We start from the raw sequence: 21,189 nt of genomic DNA, 5'->3' as shown, positions 1-21,189 counted from the left end.
CTAGCAGGGGCGATAGGTTAGTGAGTAAAACCTAGGAGACGTGTTCAGCTTATCCTAGGTATACAATTCCCTTGAAGTGTTCAGCGGATAGGGAGCGTAAATCAAACTTAATCCTCTTAAGCATAGTCTTGATCGTAGTAATCCATCGAAGTATCCCAAATCGTATGCCCGAGACATATAGGAGCAATGCTTTCTTCTTATCCGATTTTCTAAATTTTGTTAGTTGCTTATCGTTTTGTGTTTTCTCATCTTTTTATTGAATTTTATCTTTTCAATCTTGAATTAAATAGCCGACGCCTCCATGTGGATCGACACTCGAAGTACTACAATCGGCTCTATATTCTTGTAGATTCGTTGTAATATTAGAGTCAATTTATTAAACTTGTGTGAACTTTACCATTAATATTTGAACTCGAAAATTACACATCAAGACCCTGATGAATACCGGCTCTTTGACTCCAACATCCAATACGATCCCGATTTCTGTACGGATTTGTACGGGATGTCAGACATGGAGCCGTCTCCCACCCGCGCCCACGGCCACGCCCCACCCCGCCGTCTCGGGCTCCGCCACCAAGAAGAAGCCGAACATTCAAAGGGCCCAGAAGTTGCCGCCTCCGGAGAAGAATGAAGAGTTCGCCCCAGGGAGGACGAACTACAACCCGGATGAAACCATCGTCTTGGTTAGGTGTTGGATTGATATTTCTGAGGACCCGATGTTTGCCAACAACCAAAAGCAAATCGCATACTGGAAGCGCATTGCTGATCGCTACAACGATGCCAAGCCGGCGGCCGCCTACAAGCGCCACAGGGAGCAGCTCTGCAAGCACTGGGATAAGGTGAAGAAGCAGGTCAATTTGTTCTCGGCGGAGTACGAGAAGTGCTTGCGGAGCTGCTTCTGGGCCCTTTGAATGTTCCGCCGAGAGTTTGACTGATGTGCGCAATAAAGCGCTTGCGTCGTACATTTCATTGTACGGCGATTTCAATCATTACAACTCCTGGCTCCTCTTGAAGGATAAGCTGAAGTTCCAAGGAGGGATTATGCCCCTATCGACTGCGACGAAGAGGACAAAGAACACCGCCACCGGTGATTATATGAGCAGCGACAGCGGCGCACCTCCGATGGACCTCAACCAACCGCTGTACGAGGATGAGAGTTCCGGCACACCGATGTCCCCCCGGCGTCCTATTAGCGTCAAGGCTGCCAAGAATAAGGGCAAGGCGAAGGCGACATCCTCACAGGCAACGGTCCCGGACCCGACCCGATCGCGACCCTGACCCCGGCTGCGTGACATGCCTACGCGGAGTTGGTGGCGGCCGCCAATCGGAGGACGTTGTTGGATACGCACCACGCCCTCATGCAGTGTGAGGACCCGGGCAAAGCCGAATACCTCAAGTGGATGATCGATGATCTGCGCCGGCAGCTGGGAATGAAGGATTTAGTGAACTTTTTTTTTATTTCTAACTCTTGTAAAAAAAATTTAATTAGTAATGTAGGATTTGCCTTTAATCGTAGTGTTTTTTTTTTTAATTTTGCATAACATATTTGAAAACATAAAAAATTAATTAACAAAATAGTAATGAAAACTATAGAGCGGACTTTAGGGCGTCCCACTGCAGGTGGAAGGGTAGGAGGATATAATGCTGATGTGGCAGAGCATAGGGCGCCCAATTGTGGATGCTCTTAGAGCATCCGCAATGGCGGACGTCCACGCGGAATTCCCACCAGCGTGCGGGAATTCCGTGGCGGACGTCCGCCATTGCGCATCCCAGGCACGAATACAGAATTCCGCGAAGGAATTCGCAGTTCTGCGACGTTTCGCCGAATTTCGTGCGGACGTCCTCCATTGCGTTGACGCTCGCGGAATTTCGCGCGGAATTCCCGTTTAATGCATTAAATATTTTTTTTCGGTTCCTATATATATATATTTTTGAATAAAGTGGTTGCATTTTCTCCGTATTCGCGTCGAAATTTTAATTTCGTAAATTATTTACTTCCGGAAATTGTCTAATTTGTAAACTTGTGAATTTTTTTAATTGTGGGAATTCCGCCACTGTGCAGTGGAAATTCCTTATGACGTGGCAGTGCAGTGAGAATTCCTTATGACGTGTCAGAAGGTGTTTTTGGGAATTCCGCCGGAAATTCCGCTCCACTATGGATGCTCTTAAGGATGGTCTAGAATCCTCTAATTTGTAAATATATTTATTTACTTAAGTATCCAGCATAGATGAATAGTAGACTACTTTTAAATAGTAAGATGTCTTATTTTAATTTATTTTTTATATAATTAAATTTGCCGTAGTTAGATCATTGAACTTTGATAACACTCTTTTCAGCCGTTAGTTTTTAAGCAAATCACCGTCGTAATACACCTAAAATGTTATCCATGTTTAAGACTTTGGACTGTTATCCTACTCAGGTTAGCTTAATGATGCTTTATGAAATTAAGATTGGATTTATCCAACATAGGACTAATAACATATTTTTATGTCTATTTATAAAGGTATTCTAAAACAAGGAAGAGTTTAGTTTACCTCATGATAGATGGGTATCACGTGAGTAGGCCTTTAAACATTCATTTTATGGGCTTTCTATGGGCTGGGCTTTAAAACTGTTTTATGGGCTTTAATGTGTTTTTAAAAACTAAAGAGGATCAGAGTAGTGTTTAGCAGAAAATGGATAGTGTTTGTTTCCCCCCTTCAAGTGGAGTTGGGAAATTTTAATTATCTGTATATATTTCATCTTTCTTTAAAGAAAATGGCTCATCTTTCTTTCTTGTTTGTTACAATAAAGATTATTATTTTTAAAAATAAACAAATCTTATTTCTACAATACTTGCTTTACTATTTTATGATGTTAAAAATATCTTATTATGTTGTGATGGCTGGCATGATCATCTTCTCAAAGTTGTTTTAGCATTATCAAAAGTTTCCATAAAAAGTCGAAATGGTCTTATATGTTCATTCTATATGGGCAGATTAATCTTATGACCATCAAAAGATATATATGTGCAATATAATATTTTTATTTTGATTGATAAATAAATATAAATTTAAAGGTGACGTTATGATGGACTCCAATTCGAAACATTTGGCCCCAAACATTGACCACATTATTAAAATTTATTTTCTAAAATTACAGTCTTACTGCTCGTTGAATTAAAAACAATAAAGTTTCATTCTTTTCTCGTTTGTTCACTTCATAAATTCTGCCCTTCCGAAATTGATTCCTAGATCTACTATTTATTTAATTTAAATTTATAACAAGGATGATCACTCTATAAGAGGGGAAAAAACGAAAAATCCCAATAATTTTCTCTAAAAAAAGTAAAGTAATTTATTTATTGCATGAGCATGGAAGTACTAATTTGGTTAATGTCCTACTCCAGGGCTTGGATGAGATGATATCTTAATACTCTCACGAGTTAAAGCTGTATTGGTTGCGGCCCCAACGTTAAAATCATCTAAAACTTTCACATTCTCCATTTCTTCAAAGTTATGAGATTTCATCATCCGTGCTTCGTTGCCAAAAACAAAAGCACATAGAAGAAGGCCAATAAGAAGATTCGAGAAAATTGTGGCACCTCTCGCCATTACTTGCTATGGAATTTCTACAAAATGAATGGTTTGATGATTATTGGTTGTTGTTACTAGGAGAAAATGGAGGTTTTGGACCTATTTATAGACTGCACGTATGCATGATGGAAAAATGTGGTGTGAGATGATCAATTTGATTGTAATTTTCCTATTTATGAAAATGGCATGAAATATAGAGCTTTGATATAAATTTTGGGGAAAATTGGGTGTCAGAGATGAGAACAGAGTCCAACTTTGATTGTATAAATTCAATAAATCCACAACATTTGAATATTGACTTGAATATGTGGGTAAATGTAATAAATAGAGATTTTGCTTGGTGTCTTTTTCTGAGATTGCGTCTCCCAAAACCACAAAACAATAACGCACTGGGCCGGGCAGCAAATCGCGAGTCCCGGCCCGTCCCAAGCGTTGGAGGAGGCGGCGTCACGGCCCAGGCCGGTCCCGGGGCTGCATTTGCGGCCCGGGTGACGCTCCCGGGGTCCGGCCTAGCCGGCGATGGAGGGGGAGAGGAAGAGGCCGGGCCGCTACTGTTCACGGATTTTTGAATTTTTGGAAGAGGAAGAAGAGGGAGGGGGAGAGGAAGAAGATGGAGAAAGAGGAAGAAGATGGAGATGGAGAGGGGCGAGATTTTTGCACTTTTTATTTTTTAAAAATTAAAAAAATTAATTTTTTTGCACTTTTTTTAATTTTTTAATTTTCTAATTTTTTTTTATAATTTTTAGTTTATAATTTATTATTTTTGTATTAAAAATGAATTTCTCGTGTTATAATTGCTCAACGTATTCTATTTTACGAGTAAAATAAGTTGGAGTTGTGAATAGTGTCATTTATTAGTTGCGGCCCGGGTTGTGGCCTGCAGGGTTAGAGCAGTTGGGGCCTGGGCCGCAACTGTAGAGGAATGATGACGTGGAGGGGACTTGGAGCCGGAACTGGGGACGGGGTTATTCATGCTCTAACAATCTCCACTCTTTTGAGTGCAATGTTATGATCGTATTGGTCATGATTGATTTTTTATTAGGTCATCACACCAAGTTCTTATTGGTCACAACAACATTAGTGGTGACTGATTCTTTGTCAGGCCACCCTACAGAATCGGTTTTAGAACATTTTTATTAGTCACAACTATCTTTTACAGGCCACAATTTCATGGACCACAAATTCAAATTGTTTGGGATCTCAATAAAAATATCAATGTTATTGATCAAATATGAAAAATTTATTCCAAAGACTAATTTTATAGGATCAATAGCTTATTTAATTTATAAACTTTAAACTAGCACCCTTTCATCTGATGTGATATAGGTAACAAACTCATTATTTTGCTCAAAACTTCTAAGTAGGAACAATATATTTGATATATATTACTCCTAAATTGCCATTGGTTATGGTTTTTCAAACGCGATTTGAAATCATCGTTTTGTGACCCAATTCTATAACAGTAGTATTAATTTAACGATTATTCTCAAGCAAATAAAAAACAGTAAAAATTTTAGTCGGTTCAAGATTCTTTGTACCAAAAGAATAAACTAAAATCTAAAATTAATGACAAAAAATGATATATACTCCTATCCTAATTGTACTAACTATTCAAAAGTTAAAAAAACACAGAGTAAAATGGAAATTGAAATAACTGCGATTTCTTGTTTTATAATTAATCCTATCATCTCCAACTATATACCAAAAATGAGTTTTGGTATAGAAAATTTACTAATTATACACCAAATTCAAACTCATTTTTGGATTTTGTCTATGGAATAACACCAAATATGTTATTACTGCAAAAAATTTATGAAACAAGAATTCAAAAATGGTAATATAAAATTTGAATTTGGTATAAATAATTAGAATAAAATTATTTTTTTAATGTAATACATATTAAAAATGGATTTGAGTTTAGTGTATATGATTAAAAATAACTTGCTCAAATTAGAAAAACACAAAACAACCTTTAAAAAAAAGGTATTTCCGCAATAGTCAAAAGTTATACCACTCCATTAAAAAATAACCTCATTTTCATCATTTTTTACTAAATCCCTGTTATACTTTATCAATTATGGTTATATGAAACCATTCATGATCCGTGAACACCATATTTATTTAATACACATTAAAGTTGTTTCTTTTGTTATTGGCATGTTTTATTTTACAATTTTCATAAAATTAAATTTGATTTGTCATTTTATTAATTTATTTGAATTTATAGAGCAAACAAACATATACTAAGAATTTAATTTTGTAAGTGTTAATTTCAATCTAATTTATTAAATTTTAATAAGTTTATTTTTGAAATGAAATTTCCACCCTTTTAGAATTCGAATGACCCATCTCACAATAAAGATATAGACACAATAAAGATATAGAAACAGTAGATCTTCATGATTTAAGAATTGAAAATAAAGTTATATCTTTGCAATTCAAGGATTGTAAACAGTTCACCGTTATCATAATAAAAGCGACTTTTTTTTATAAATTTTAATGATTAACTCAGTGTTTTTTTAGATAATGTAGGTGACATATAATTAACTTTATTAAAATCATTAGGAGGTAGATTCATCATAATAATTAATAAATCAAGCCACAAATATTACAAGCTGTTATACAACAGTTAAAAACACCATTAAATAATTAAATAAAAAAGATGAAAATGAAAAGGGGCAGAAATGCAATTGGAACGAAATCAATCAAATCTCACCAATTCGATCATTTGCTTCGGTGATTGAAACTCATCTTCTCGAAATACTTAATCGAGAGTAAGGAAAGCGAGAGATTCACTTCATCCTTCCCCCACCGCGCCGTTGACCTTGCCGGCCCCGGCGCCGGAGCTGGAGGAAGCCCAGGCCACGAGGAAGACACCGCAGCAGCAGGAGGAGGCAGCGCGGGCGACGACGAAGAAGAGGAAGCCGGCTTCAGTAGCGGCCAGAGGTGGCTCGAGTAGAGGCGGCGGAATCCGCCGAGCGCCGAGACGACGGCGCGCAGCTGCGTCGGGCTGCGGTGGTAATGTCTCGTGCAGATCAGCTCCCAGATCCGCTCGTCGTGAGCGGTTTGGCGCCACTGGCGGCTGACGGAGGCCGCCTTGGCCAGGGTGGAGCCGTCCTCGACGCGGCGGAGAACCTCGTATAGCAGATTCTCGTCCAGCAGCACCGCCTCCGCCTCCGCCTCCGCCTCCTTCGACATCTCTGTCATTTTTTCTACTTGTTCTTCGCTGTTCTGTTTGATCTTCTTATTCGCGTCTTTGTCGCTGGCGGTGGAATCGGATTCTTCGTCGGCGAGGGGGCGCTTCATCGGTGGATCGGAGAATTGTGGATTTGAGGGTTTCGTTAATTGGGGGAAATGGATGAGTAGAAGGAATTTGATGAATTGGGTGTAATCAGTGAGGTCAAGATCGGAAATTATTAATGCCTTTTGGTCTTATTAATATGAAATGACGCCTTTAACCTCCGATACAAATTTATACTCTACTACTCCATCTAGTCTAAAAAATACTAGTAAATAAATTTATACATTACACTAGTTTTAATATGTACTCATTGTTAAACTAATAGAGAGATTAAAAAAATAAGAAAGAGAGAGGAAAAAAATATTGGAAGTAGTGTTAGTTGATTATGGAGTCCACATTATTAGTGGTATGTAATTAGTTAAAAACTTTTCATATTTATACGTTGTCTAATTTTGGAGAACGACCTAAAAATGGTTAAACTAGCCTATTTTTTAAGGACCTATTTTTTCAGGGACGGAGAGAGTATAAAATTACTACCTCTTAATACAGTCAAATTGTAACGAAAGGTTTCTGGAATATGAATCTTACTAATAAAATTTGAGTGAGTTTATTGGAATGTGTTTTACTTTACCAAAATAGAGTAAAATGTAAAGATAACAATTAATTGTTGACAAACAAGAAATAAAAGTTATGTCCATTAATCATGGACGTCGAATATGTCACCTAATATGATTTCAAATTAATTTTAAGATGTAAAATAGAGACAATCCTAGTCGGAGAGATCGGGTGAGTGGCAGCGATGTACAGGGTGGCTGCCACTCTCTCCTTGGATGTGTGATGTGTGTGCGCACACCTAATAATTATGTTTATAATGTTGTGTGAATTAGTTGCGGATCTACGTGAGAACAAAGGGGTACGAGTGTACCCCAAAGACATATCCCAGCAAGTGGCGTAGTGGTAGGAAGCTCTCTAGCCACAGCAGTGGCGCGGTTTGGACTCTCTTGCCCAAGCAATCATTTTGTTTCATTTAATATTTTCTCTACCTTTCTTAATTTTTTTCGGTGGATTTTGAGCATGTGGAGTCCAAATCAGTTTTCATTTCATAATTTATCTCTCCTCAAATCAAATTCTAAATCTTTTTTCCTTTCCGGGTATATTAGTACGTATTTTTAATCCCTTCAACATCTAATATATTTCATTTTTAACTGTAAACATTTTTTTAATCTTCTTCTAAAACAATTCAATTTTTTTCATTTCTCAATTATTTTAATTATCATCAAATAAATTTAATTTCTTAACTTTTCAGTTAGCAGCTTATAATTTTAATCTCTTTATTTGTTTAGAACAATAGACACTACTTTCAATTCCTCATACATTTAAGTATACGTACGAAAATATATTTTAAAAAGGAGTAGAATATAGTAATACCAACAAGTAACTCACTTTGACATACGATAAATATTTTTAATAAAAATAATATAATTATTAAAAAACTACTATTAGAAAGAAGATAAAAGATTCCTCGAATTTTGAAACTTCAAATCACTATGATTATTTATCGTACCCCAAACTAAAAATTTTGGATCAGCCACGGGTGCTAATGGTGGCGCGCTTTACATACACTTAGTTGGCAAGACAATTTTCTTTTAACTAGCAAAATAGGTTGGAGGTTCAAATTACTATAGTTAAAACTATACCCGTGGAATTATAAGAAATCAACGGAATTTTGTAATTTTTAAAAATAAATATTTTTTTAGCACAGTACATATTCATTAAGGAAAAACCCAGCCTTGATAATACATAAATTAATCTTTATAATTTGGATCAGTAATAAACATTTCAAATTTACTCAATATAATTCTCTCAAAAAATAAATGAACTTTGCCAATCTAATATTTGTGCCAGTTATATGCATATTTTTAGGTGATTGTGTTAATTACACAGTGCCTTATCTTGGAAAATTTATTGTTGAACGTGGCTTTGTTGTTGGTGGGCCTGATTTCATGTGGATCTAAGAAAATGGGCTGCAGACAATTTTAACTATTATTTGCATAATGTTCAACGACGTACTATTACCAAATAAAAGAAAAGAATTAGGATATTTGTGCCATTAAACGATTCCAATCCATACATAAGTCTCCAAATAAATAAAGTACATAATTATTAACAAAATAAAATAAAATAAAATATTAAACCCAAGTAAAATAATGGTTCATACCTTCCCTTGGTTTGCATAGAGCCTCAAGGGGCTTAGCCTTAGGTATACTAAACCCAGTGCCATGAGTCATGTCCACCAACTCATGGCTCACTCTCTCCCACTCGAACGCATGAATCATTGTCCCTAGGGCCAGCCCGAGCACCCTGGTGGCAATACCTCCGCCAGGGCACTTACGCCTCCCGGCTCCAAATGGGAGCATGAATTCTCCCTCTCTACTTGCCTCGTGCCTTTCCGGCTTGAACTTTTCTGGGTCATCCCAGATCTCCGGATCCCTATGGATGGCCCATAAGTTCACTAGGAGCATCGTTCCTTTTGGTATGTCGTAGCCAACAACATTACAATCTTCTGATGACTGATGAGGTATAAGAAAGGGCACGGGCGGGTAGAGACGTAGAGTCTCTGTGATCACATTGTTTAGATAGCCCAGCTTGGGTAGATCTTCTTCGTCTATGAGTCGATCATGTGGCACGTTGGCGTCTATCTCTGCTCTTACCTTGTCCATGCTTTCCGGATGATTCAATAGAAGCGACATTGCCCATTCCATGCCTATTGACATTGTGTCTGTGCCTGCCACTAGCAACACCTGCAAGTGTTAATTTATTAGTTATGATGACACGTACGGTGCACAAAAAAAATAATTACTCTCCTGCTAGAGAAAAAAAAATTCTATATTGGTGAAATTTAGGTAGTATATCAATTTTATGATAAAATGAAGTAAATGAGCAAATTAATGACGGTTATATGAAAAAGGAAATATTTGTAAGATATTTAATCGTGTGGGTCGTTTTTTGTGTCGACCTGATAACGATCCAAGTTGTTAAGGCCAAACCCGAACACAACTTGTTCAAGAAATCTTAAATCTGAACATGAATCCACCTGCTATATTCAAACACAAATACGACACAAGCTTGTTATCAACACGATTCGATTTGTGTTGATATGGCGGGAATCTAACACATCACTATAAAGACACGATCCCGACATGATAACCTAAGATGACATATTAAAAGTGAACCCAATTTTAACTCTAAAAAGTAAGTAGGAGTAATTAAAATAATGATATCAATTATTAAAAGGTTACCTGAATTCAATCTCAACTCAACCCGAACCTAACCCAAACCCGATAAAACTGGACACTAACCAAGATGATTCCTTTGATGAGCTCGTCAGTGTAATACTGAGGCTCATCTTCCTGGAGCGACAGGAGGTGGTCGATCATGGTGCCGGACGAGGCCGGTCCACGGCGGCGCTCGTCCACGAGCTCCTGCATGAACTTGTCCAGCTTCTTCATCAAATCCGCAAACCTCTTCTCAAGGCCTTGAAAATCAAACCACTGCAGAAAGGGGAGGAGATCTCCGAGATTGGCGTTCCCGCTGTGCTCGAGCATCTCCCTCATTATAAACCTCACCCGCCTCGCCTCCTCCGCGTCCCCGACGTTCTCGCCGTAGTATCTTTTCCCGGCGATCGTCATCGACAGGACGTTGAAGGCGAGCTCGATGAACTTGGACTTCAAGTCCACCGGCGTGGCCTCTCTCCCGTGGCGGGAGAGGTCCTTCATGAAGAGCGTGAGCTCGGCCCTTCTGGTGGTGGAGAAGGCGGCGAGACGGGCGGGGGAGAAGATGTGGAGGGCGGCGAGGCGGCGGAGGTTGCGCCAGTGGTGGCCGTAGGGGGCGATGCTGAGGGTGGTGTTGTTGTAGCTGAAGTGCTTGGTGGAGAGGGTGGAGGGCCGGTTCGCGAAGACGACGTCGTTTGTGGTGAAGCATTCTTCCGCGGCGGAGGGGGAGGTGATGACCAGGACGCGGCGGAGCCCGAATTTGAGGGACAGAACGGCGCCGTATTTGGCGGAGAGGGATTGGAGGGTTTGAGTCATGGGCTCTTTGAGGATGTGGAGATGGCCTATTATAGGAATTGAAGGTGGGGATGGAGGTTGATTTCGCCTTTGCTTTTTGTGGTGAAGATGTCTCACTGTGAGAAGAAGAATTGCAAGTATGGTGAAGAAGAGAGTGACTTCCATTTTTTATTGTGTGTGTGAGAGAGACAGGGAGATGAGCTTGTTGAGAAGATGAAGTTGGTGTTTGTTTTCTTGAAATTATTTTGAGTTCTTGATCGGAGATTGAAGCTGATGAAATGATTTTAGGATATGTGGCGTAAACCAATTCGAAATAAAAAAATCATAGATATTGAACTGATTCATGTGATGAGATGAACAGATTCTTCTTGTCCCAATGTTATTATTCTACTCCATTATTATTGAAGAGGAGTATACTATGTGCAAATCAATATTTTAAATATTGTATAATTGAGGAATAGTATAAAGACTATATATATATAGAGAGAGAGAAAAAGGTTATGTGAGATTTGAGAATCATATATGAGGATAATTTTTGTTTAATCCTTGAAAGTATTATTAATTTTATTATGTATTTTTAATACCTTAAAACTTATTATGAATGTAATTAATTTTATAAATTATTTAAAATTAAAGCCCATATTACTTATTTTTAATTAACTTTAAATAAGGATGTACGAGAACAAATTAAAAAGTACTACTAATAGTATTTTATAACAACCATTCAGATTGCGATCACATATTCACAATAATTATTTAACTTGCTTGAAAGAGATCCAAATTCTGACTAAGGGGACTGGGTCCCCCATTTTCTCGAGTGTTAATATTATAGTCATCTTATAGTGGTTATACTTACTTTCTTTTCTACCAAAAATAGAGAAGCTCAACATATGTTTTAATATATAATTGATAAATTAAAAGAGATATAAAAAAATAGTAAAAAAAAGGGAAAAGGTAGTGGAATGAATGTTAGCGGATCGTGGAGTCCGCATTTAGAATGATGTGTAGGATTTGAAAACTTTCCATTTTTTAGATCTAATTTAATTTTAGTGGACACCCCAAAATAATAAAACTAGTCTATTTTTTTGGACGAATGAAGTATTATTTAAAAAATTGATACTAATGGGTTATTTAAAAAAAAAAAAAAACTATCTATAATGATTCCATACATTACTGAATTGTGGTGCCACAAGCAATTTTTTTGCTTAATATTATTTGGTCATCATAATGAATAAAACTTAACTATAAGGCTTGAAGTTGATGAAAAAGAAAAATGTCAAGTTGTCAACCGTACAAAAATTAATCCTTTTAATTTGTCAATACATCACCAAATTTGTACATTTAAACACGTTACAACAGCTTGATAGATGAATCACAAAAAAGTCAAATCTTTATTTCGTCTTATTTAAACTTTTGCATTTAAAAAGGTTGGTTCCCCATCAAAAGTTCTAAACAATGAAAATTTTATCAATTTTGATAACAATTCCTTGGATTAAAATGCAATTAAATCAAATATATCGACGTATAATAATCGAAACTCCCTATGTATATAACTCAGAAGGAATACAATATTCATTTAGCTTATGTAGCTATGTTTTACCTATATATAATAAAGTTATCCATAATCAAAATCGAGCTTCAAAATCTAAGTATGTACAAGAATTGCTTACAAAAAAAATGTCTATATTCATCTTCTTTATTTTTGATGTATTTCGATATCTTTGCTAACATCTTGTCTCGACCTCAATAATCGACTACTCGAATGGTTGAGGTTGGACATTGGGGATTTGATATCTCGATTATTGGCATTAGTGCATTACTCCTACTATTTGTTTGGTACCATGAACTTTGCTTTGTCTATGTTTCAGACAAACCAGTCTGTCTAGCACCTAATATCTTATTCGACAATTGGATGGTCTTGCAAATATTTGCAATTTTCAACATGGCTAATTAAATTGCTGAAGAAATCTTTACATATTGCTAATAATATTCTCCACATGTGCTTGTAGTGTTATAAACAAGCTAATGCTGAGGCAACTCTGTTTTGTTTTTTCTTACTATGACTACTTGACTTGGAATAGGGCAATGAATGTTTTGTTGGTGAGAGAATTTGGTTAGAGAGTGAAAAATTGAACACAAAGCTCAATCTTCATAATTTCATGCTACATGGGATCATACTAGATGGATTTACATGCCATATATGTTGTATAGTAAATGGCAAATTTTCTGCAAATTTAAATTAGCTGAAAAGATCATGCAATTTTGAATTGTTTGTAATCATCTCACTATGAATTGGAAAACTATATGTGGAAGTTATAGCCGGAGAGTTAAATAATGTAGTGACCAGATTTTTAGTTGAAAAACATCAATAATATATTACACGTAAGTGACCAGATTTTTTCAATGTGTGATAATTGAAAAATAAATCCAACTTCATTTCATAGTTCTTCCTGGTTACTTTTAAAACTACAATTTGACCAAACTTCATTGTTTTTAATTTTTTCAAGACAATTTGCTTTGTACTACTACCTAACAACTACTACGTATAAATCCAAAGCTATGATAACATGGAGAAAATGGAAGAACGTGGTCGACACAATGCCTGCAATGGCTTAGCCTTGGACAAAGCTAGGCCGAAAACTTGTTCCATATCCATCAATCCACACCCTTCCCTTTCCCAATCAAAGCATTGTATCAAAGATCCCAAAGCCAACCCCATGAGCTGTTGGCAATTGAAACATAAAATGAACATAAAAAAATATCCCACATCGGTGTACACAAAGAGCTTAATCCACTATATAAGTCTCATGGGCCTCTCCTCCTATCACCAATTGGTTTTAGGATGGAACCCATGGATTTCTATCATGAGCTTCATAGCCATCCCGGCGCCAGGGCACGCCCTCCTCCCTGCCCCAAATGACACGAATCTAAACCCGCCGTACCCCCCTTCCAACCCTCTGACACATCGGCATCTTCCCAAACATCCGGGTCCCTCTGGATCGCCCAAACGTTCACTAGCAAGATTGTACCTCTAGGAATGTCGTATCCGCCAACGTTGCAATCTTCGGAAGAACAATGCGGGACGAGGAGCGGACCACGGGGTACAATCGTAACGTTTCATTGATTATGCATCGTAGGTACGGCAGATTTTGAAGGTCCGACTCATCAAGCAACTTCCCTGGCGCCACATGCTCGTCTATCTCGTTCCTCGCCTTCTCCAACTCGTCTAAGTGGTTTAGAAGGAGCGACATTGCCCACTCCATCGTCAGAGCTACGGTGTGTGTCCCGGCAGTGAACATCGGCTGCAACATGTAACAAACATGTTAATGTTACGCAGCGACAGATCCAGAACATAAAGACCCAGAAATGGTTTGTAGTCTAAACTGACCGACCCCACAAGGGGAACAAGAAAGATTTATTTTTTAAATTTTAAACAGGGGTAAAATTGTAATTTCACAATTATAACAGAAACATAATCCTCGTTAGAATTACTCACCATAATGAGTCCCTTGACGAGATCATCAGTGTAATATTCCGGCTCCGATCGCTGCAACGACAACAACGCCTCGACGTAATTGCTTTCCCCACCTCCTCCGAATTCCCAACAAATCAATCCATCCCAGCAAGACATCGAGAATCTTGCTCGGCCCGAACATGTCGTCCATCACATGCCCCCGCCTCCCCGAGATCATCACCATCGCCACATTGTAAACCAATTCGAAGAAGACACTCCTCATCTCCACTCTCCTCCACTCCTCACGATCCGATTCCCGCCAAATTTTCCCTAGCATGAAGCGGACTTCTCCGGCTGCCTGGTGGAGGCTGGCGGGGGAGAATAAATGCGCGGCGAAGGTTCCTCCAGTGGTCGCCGTAGGGAGCGAATCCGATGGTGGTGTTGCCGTATCCGAGGATTCGGGTTGCGAGGGAGTCGTGGCGGTTGGCGAAGACGGCGTCGTTTCGGGCGAGGCAGTCCTCGGCCGCGGAGGGAGAGGAGACGACGATGACGGGGAGGCGGCCGAAGTAGAGCTGCATCACGGAACCGTGCTTCTTGGATAGAGATTGGAGAGCGCGGTGTGGCGAGGGGTTGAGGAGGAGGAGGAGGTGGAGGTGGCCGAGTATAGGCAGCGCCGCCGGGCCTGGCGGCGGATTGGTGTGCTTACGTGGATTTTTGTAATGGTATGGAATTAAGAAGATGCAAATGGACGTAAATACGCAGAGACAACAACACAAGAAAATGAACAACATTCTTTGGGATGTGTGCTGAAGATGATTAGTGTTTTAAGTTCTATCCAGAGTTTAATACTTTAATCAGTTGATTCAATTGTACAAAACATTTATTTATAATGTCTTGGTTTTACTATATCCTACTACCAAGTATCAAACACCTAAAATAGATAAATTTCTCATGTAGTCTTAATTGTTTTTTTTTTCAATTTTAGTAATTGAATCTCACGCTTCATTAACCCATTACTTTCACATTTTATTATAAAAGTATATATAAAAACGGATTTCACATTCCACCATGTTTTTCTTATCCATTTTCCTTCATAAAATCAAATAATTTCATAATAGTCATTTAATCATGGACAAATGGAGTATTAATTATAATGGGAAGAACCGCTCTTAGATTACTTGATTTTGATTAAATTCTAATTTTGTATATCATTTTAAATAGGGTAAATTGTTTTAATAACACAAGGGTTTTCTCTAAGGATCACCTATAACATTTCCTACTACATCTCCTACTACTACACACAAAAACATGATAAGTGATGGTTGGAGTGTTTTAAAATTTTGATTGTTCGAATTGTTTAGCGAGGCTGATTTTAAAATATGATTGTTAAAAACAAGAATTTATGCTTGTGACGAATTTTCCCATTTATCGATTTTCCTTTAAATTAAATTCGATGTGACAAGACAGATTATGTAGGTTGATAAATTGGTCAATAAAAAATTGGTTTTAATGGATGTTAACTGTATCATTTTGTGCCTCTTGAGTATAAAATTCTTCCCAAATATCGCTAAAATTTTAAATCATGAAATCCACTATGCTGCAAAAATTAAGTTTTAAAATATAGAGTACTAAATTTCAGCCAAAGTTTGTTATTTTGGGGACCAATAACACTAAAGTTGATTATACTATCAATATGTGATCAACACGTAATACATCTCAACCTTTGCCATATGTATAACAACAGAATTAGGAAACGAAGCTTGTAGGATTAGACTGAAAAAAAGGCTTCACTAGTATCCCACTACTATTAAACGGAGAGAGCAGTATCAAAAGAAAGAGGCATTACAACAATTGTATCTAGTAATATTGGACAAAAAACGAAAATAACTTGGACCCCAAAGGTTGGGGGCATAATTGTCCATATTTTATAGAATAATGCTACGCGGTCACATTATGGCCAGTCATAAATTAATTAAATAACAAAAAAATTGATTTTTTTTCAAATTTTTGGTTTAATACTACTTGATTTTACTTTTATATCATCTTCATTATATATTGCTCAACATGTTAGTGTTGCTCTTTCGTAGTTTTTGCTCAACTTATTACTACTGTCATTTCTTGATTGTTGCTCAACGTATACAGTAATTCGTGATATTAATGTGTTTTACGTAATGGAATTCAAAGATAAGTATCAACTTACAAGTTCATTCACACACATATAAGTTTATATCAGTAATTCTAATTTTTTTATACATGTAAATGGACTAAATTAACTATTTATGGCCGGCCACATTATGGCCATTTAGCATCACTCTATTTTATATACCGAATGTAATGGAGTTTTCCAACCCTCGTGAACCCACGCACGCGGTTGGGTTGGTCGATGAGAAGAGAGAGGAATCATACTAGTTCGAACTACTACTAGTGTGTGAAAGCATGGCAGATGGAATCTCACAAGGAATCTGTGATCTGGCTGGTCTAGAGAGAGATTTTTCCATTGAGTAGTCAGACAAAAAAAAGAGAAAAGCAAGATTCAGCTTATCGATGAAAAGCTGGAAATAATTAGTACTAAAGCTGAATTAAGAGCAACTTAATTGTTAATTAACATGCTTGTTTTTTGCTGCCTTCCCACGCTAAATACGTGACAAATGGAGTGCCCCAACACTAATCATTAGTACCTCGTTAATCTCCTTAACGGAATTAGTTAAGAACTTGATTTATTTCTATTTATTTTATTCTTTTTCAGTAAAATTTGAAATTGTTTTGGTCTCATATTTTGTAGCACTACTAGTTTACAAGGTTAAAGAGATGTAATTTGGCAAATCTTGAATTTGCATTTGATGTGACATATATTCAACCTTATTTAATAATTAATCCTAACTTTTGTTACTTTTGGGAAGTGTTTGTTTTTAACGATAAGATGGATCAATTAAAATAATTTGAAATATTTCAATATTTATTTTGTTGAATTAATTGATGTTGAGTTTGATTATTTTATCAGTCAAATAGTCAAATATAATGTTTTATGAATATTTTCCCACACTAATAAGTATATTTTCCCTTGATGTCTTTTAATGGTTAAGTTTTGAATCTTAATTACTACTAATATAGATTACTAATATAGGTGTATCTAGAACTTTAATTTTGTACACATTACTATGTGAAGTATTAGATATGTTAAGAAAATGTACTTGAATATATCTATAGCAATTTTGTGCATAATAGTATCGATTATATATGAAGTGGTAACATAAATCTCAGAGTAATTCCATCTTGACAATCTCAAGATAAATTAATCTTAATTCTTAAACAATCAAACGCTCTCACTCTCATAAGTCATAATCAAGTGCAACACTACACTAATAACAACAATTAACTAATAAAATCAAATAAAATGTTACAATGTTATATTCTTATACCACAAAAAAGCAAGTTACATACTACAATTGAAGACTAAATTAGGAATGTGGGAGTCTTCGCGCATGCACTTGTTTAAAGGAATAAAAATGTGTTCTTATTTCATTTAGTCTTTCCCTTTACAAAATTTTCAAAAATTTAGGCAATAATGATATACATAGAAAGAAAAAAGTACTGTAAAAGTGGAAAGTTGGGGCAAAGAAGAAAAGAATAGAAGAGACAAAAAGACAAGAAACATGGAGCCATACACAAGAGAAAAAAAGACACCCTTAACTCTTTCCAATTTCTCCTATTTATCCATATTTTAAGTAACCTTGTCCATTACAATTATCTTTTACCAAATTTTATTTTATACTACTCGTAATAAAGGGTGGTAAATACAAATTTGATCAAATAAAAAACTCATCAAGAATAAAAATAACGTAGAGAATTAAACTCCCTCAACTAATTTTTTAAGTGTATAAAAAACCTAGGGAGTGGAACTCATGAAAATTAATTGGCCTTTTTCCAAATTTTCGTCCAAATATGTCCTCTTTCTGCCGTTCCAAACTCAACGCAATTTGGTCAAAATATAGGAAAATGGCGATATAAATTTTATTAAAATATAATGGCTGTTTCACATAACATTTTTAATATCATACTAATAGGTTTATGTATTAAACATATTTCCGAAAGTGGTTTTTACACTACTTTTGTCCATAACTAATAGTCTTAATTTTTCCACAAAAATTAATGCTCCTAGTATCTTTCTATTTTTATCATATGAATCCATTTTTCCTCCTCTCTTCTGTTTATTTTTCATATTTATCCACTTTCAACTGAAAATACTTCATTTTTTATTTCTCTTATTTTAGAGGATAGTATAAAGAAAACTAATAATGCATTTGTCAAAATAAAAAAATGAGCTTCTAAAATTGGGAAGACATTCCAAATAAAGAACACACTTCGCTTAATATAGTAAGTAATAACAATCATGAACTTGATAAAACATAGAAATCAAACCCAAAAAAATGAATACTTCAAAAAACCGGCCTAGAATAATGAACAAACCGGTAATTTCCTACATTCTTTTAAAATAAACACCACAATATAAATATTTTTCTGAAAATATACACAAAAAATCCACAAGCATATACTCATATACATATTACACTCGCTTCTTCTACTTCTTCTTTCTCCTCTCTCACGAAAACCAGTTCAGCGATTGTGAAGGGGATCGGATTCATTCGGAACTCGCCTTTTGCTTGAGAAAAACGCATCGAAATCTCGCTTCACGCTTTCTTCAACCTGCAAGTGCTGGTGTTGAGTTTTTGAGGAGGAGAATTGCCTGGTGCAGACAACCATTGTTGCGGAAGAGAGCAGCAACGTTAGCAGAAACACAATGGATATTTTTTGGAGGGAGGAGAGTCTGAAATAGTGCATGGTGTTGGGAAAGGAGGATTTTGTACAAAAGGGGTTGTCTTTTTTAGTACAAGTGGTGTTTATATACATGTAAAAGCCAGAAAGATTCAGATCTTATGGGCCCTTTTCATTTTTTATTTTAGTATGTGCGTTTGTTGGCAAATTATTATACCACTATGACATCTATAATAGCTGAGAAATCATACGTAGATGTTGCCGTCGTGGAGGTAAACCATATTGTAAAGAAAATGATGTTGTTTCGTTGATAAATATCAAATAGTATATGATACACAAGGAGATCTAACTTTTTTGGCATGAAATAATTGTGAACAAATCCAAATTTGATAGTTTTTAAGTCTGATTTTTACAAATCCCTCGAAAGTATGTTTTCAAAAAATTTTAGAGAACATAATCCGTACCAATATTTTTTTATGCATCCGCCTTGGCTCCATTGGATCCAATGGTACTTTTGGCTCAAGCTTGAGTCTACTTTAATATCATGTCCTAACATATGTTAGTCATTCACATTTGTTAATATCCGAACATGGTCTCCCACATTTCGCCACCTCCAATAACATATTTGGTTCGAGTATAATCTAGTATGATACTATGTAAAATTATACAGTACGATCTCATTCACCGAAAGAGTACTTCTTAATAAGATTAGCAAGGACTGTCTCACTCACTACGTGTTCAAATTGATTTTTTTTACATACGAGTTCGCATTAGTACTTATAACTCAAATATAAATACAAAGTTGATTGTAATGAGTTATATACAAATACTGAAATAAGTAACAACTTACATAATTTATTCAATTTCTAGGTACACGCCCCGCAAACATGGGACACGTTACACGATGTTGGTCTCAGCTTTAGCTTTTTTTATTCTCTATTTATATATGTATCTTATTTTTTGAGTGCATCACGAGAACTTTATGGAGCTTTAATTATATATGTCAAGTTGTTGAAGAAAACATGTATTATTTGGGGGCATTGCTTTCATTCCCTAAAATATGTATGGGTCACACTCCTTGTCTTCATATATAGGAAATGATGCAAAAGAGATTGTTGGTTTTTATCAATTTTAATCTTTATGTATCTTGGAAACTAGTCGAAATAGTGACCGTGTGAAACAGAACATTTGTTGCACTTGTTTGTGAATACATATATATATATGCTATAAGACAAGTATGTCTCGCCACTTGTGATGCATCCTTTTCTTTTGGAATGCACGTCTTTTGCTTTTCACTACATTCTTGATTTTATTCATTGAAATGGATACCTAGTTCATGATACTAAGTTCAATTCTACTTCATACTTTTCCAAATTATAATAGAACGTATGCATTCTTAATTCATAGAAATCTATCTGCATATTTCTCTTGTTGTAATTGAGAGATTTATGAAGCTTTTGTGCTTTGGTGAAGATACTATTCTTTGTATGGAAGACTTTTGTGAGGCTAAGACCTGCCGAAGTTCACTTAAATTGAGATTTCTTTTATACACCGAGATAGTAAGGTGGTCAACTCCACCAAAATATAACTCAAATGTAATATAAGCAAGATAACACAAATATGAAACTAAACTAACAAATTCAAAAAGATCCACACAAGATCTATGAAATACAACAAGAAAATAGAAGATTACACAGAGTGTAACTATCCGAACTTGAAGGCTCGGTATAGCATAATCATAGATTCTTAGAGCATCCACAATGGCGGCGAGCGGACCGGCTAGCCGATCTCCGGCGCTCGCCGAACCATTGTAACCGGCGAGCTCCATTTTGACGAAAAAATCGGCGAGCGCACGCCGATCCGGGAGGGCTGGCCGATGCACTCGCCGGTCCGCTCGCCGCCATTGCAGGCTCCGGACCGGCGAGCAATTGGCGAGCGAAATTTTCTTTTTTTTTTAAATTTTTTCGAAACACTATATATACGTGCTTTGCACGTCATTTTCATTCGCACCACTTGTTTTAACGAGTACTCTCTCTATCTTAATTTATGTACAAGATCAATAACGTGAAATGGAGAAC

General features: G+C 36.4%; 2 protein-coding genes and 1 pseudogene across 2 annotated transcripts; all 3 read right to left on the bottom strand.

Annotated features, from left to right (window-relative positions):
- Positions 1–6,124: 6,124 nt before the first annotated feature.
- On the bottom strand, positions 6,125–6,976 carry LOC121766430 (F-box protein GID2-like). The gene has a single exon (XM_042162720.1). The coding sequence runs from the start codon at positions 6,880–6,882 to the stop codon at positions 6,301–6,303; it is 582 nt and encodes a 193-aa protein (XP_042018654.1). The 5' UTR covers positions 6,883–6,976; the 3' UTR covers positions 6,125–6,300.
- Positions 6,977–8,897: 1,921 nt separating this feature from the next.
- LOC121766420 (cytochrome P450 81Q32-like) lies at positions 8,898–11,247 on the bottom strand. The gene is made up of 2 exons (XM_042162716.1): positions 10,177–11,247; positions 8,898–9,618 (listed from the first exon to the last, which is right to left on the bottom strand). The coding sequence occupies exons 1-2, from the start codon at positions 11,047–11,049 to the stop codon at positions 9,007–9,009; spliced, it is 1,485 nt and encodes a 494-aa protein (XP_042018650.1). The 5' UTR covers positions 11,050–11,247; the 3' UTR covers positions 8,898–9,006.
- A 2,194-nt stretch (positions 11,248–13,441) lies between these two features.
- LOC121779862 lies at positions 13,442–15,129 on the bottom strand (annotated as a pseudogene).
- Positions 15,130–21,189: the final 6,060 nt, after the last annotated feature.

The sequence above is a fragment of the Salvia splendens genome, chromosome 2, assembly GCF_004379255.2.
Source record: "Salvia splendens isolate huo1 chromosome 2, SspV2, whole genome shotgun sequence".
NCBI classification, from domain to species: domain Eukaryota; kingdom Viridiplantae; phylum Streptophyta; class Magnoliopsida; order Lamiales; family Lamiaceae; genus Salvia; species Salvia splendens.
This window is presented reverse-complemented; position numbering and strand designations above follow the sequence as displayed.

Excerpts from the sequence above, each read along its gene's own strand:
- LOC121766430 (XM_042162720.1), bottom strand. The coding sequence starts at position 6,882 with ATGAAGCGCCCCCTCGCCGACGAAGAATCCGATTCCACCGCCAGCGAC.
- LOC121766420 (XM_042162716.1), bottom strand. The coding sequence starts at position 11,049 with ATGGAAGTCACTCTCTTCTTCACCATACTTGCAATTCTTCTTCTCACA. Across the intron at positions 9,619-10,176 it reads TCATCAAAGGAATCATCTTG|GTGTTGCTAGTGGCAGGCAC; the intron begins GTTAGTGTCCAG and ends TAACACTTGCAG.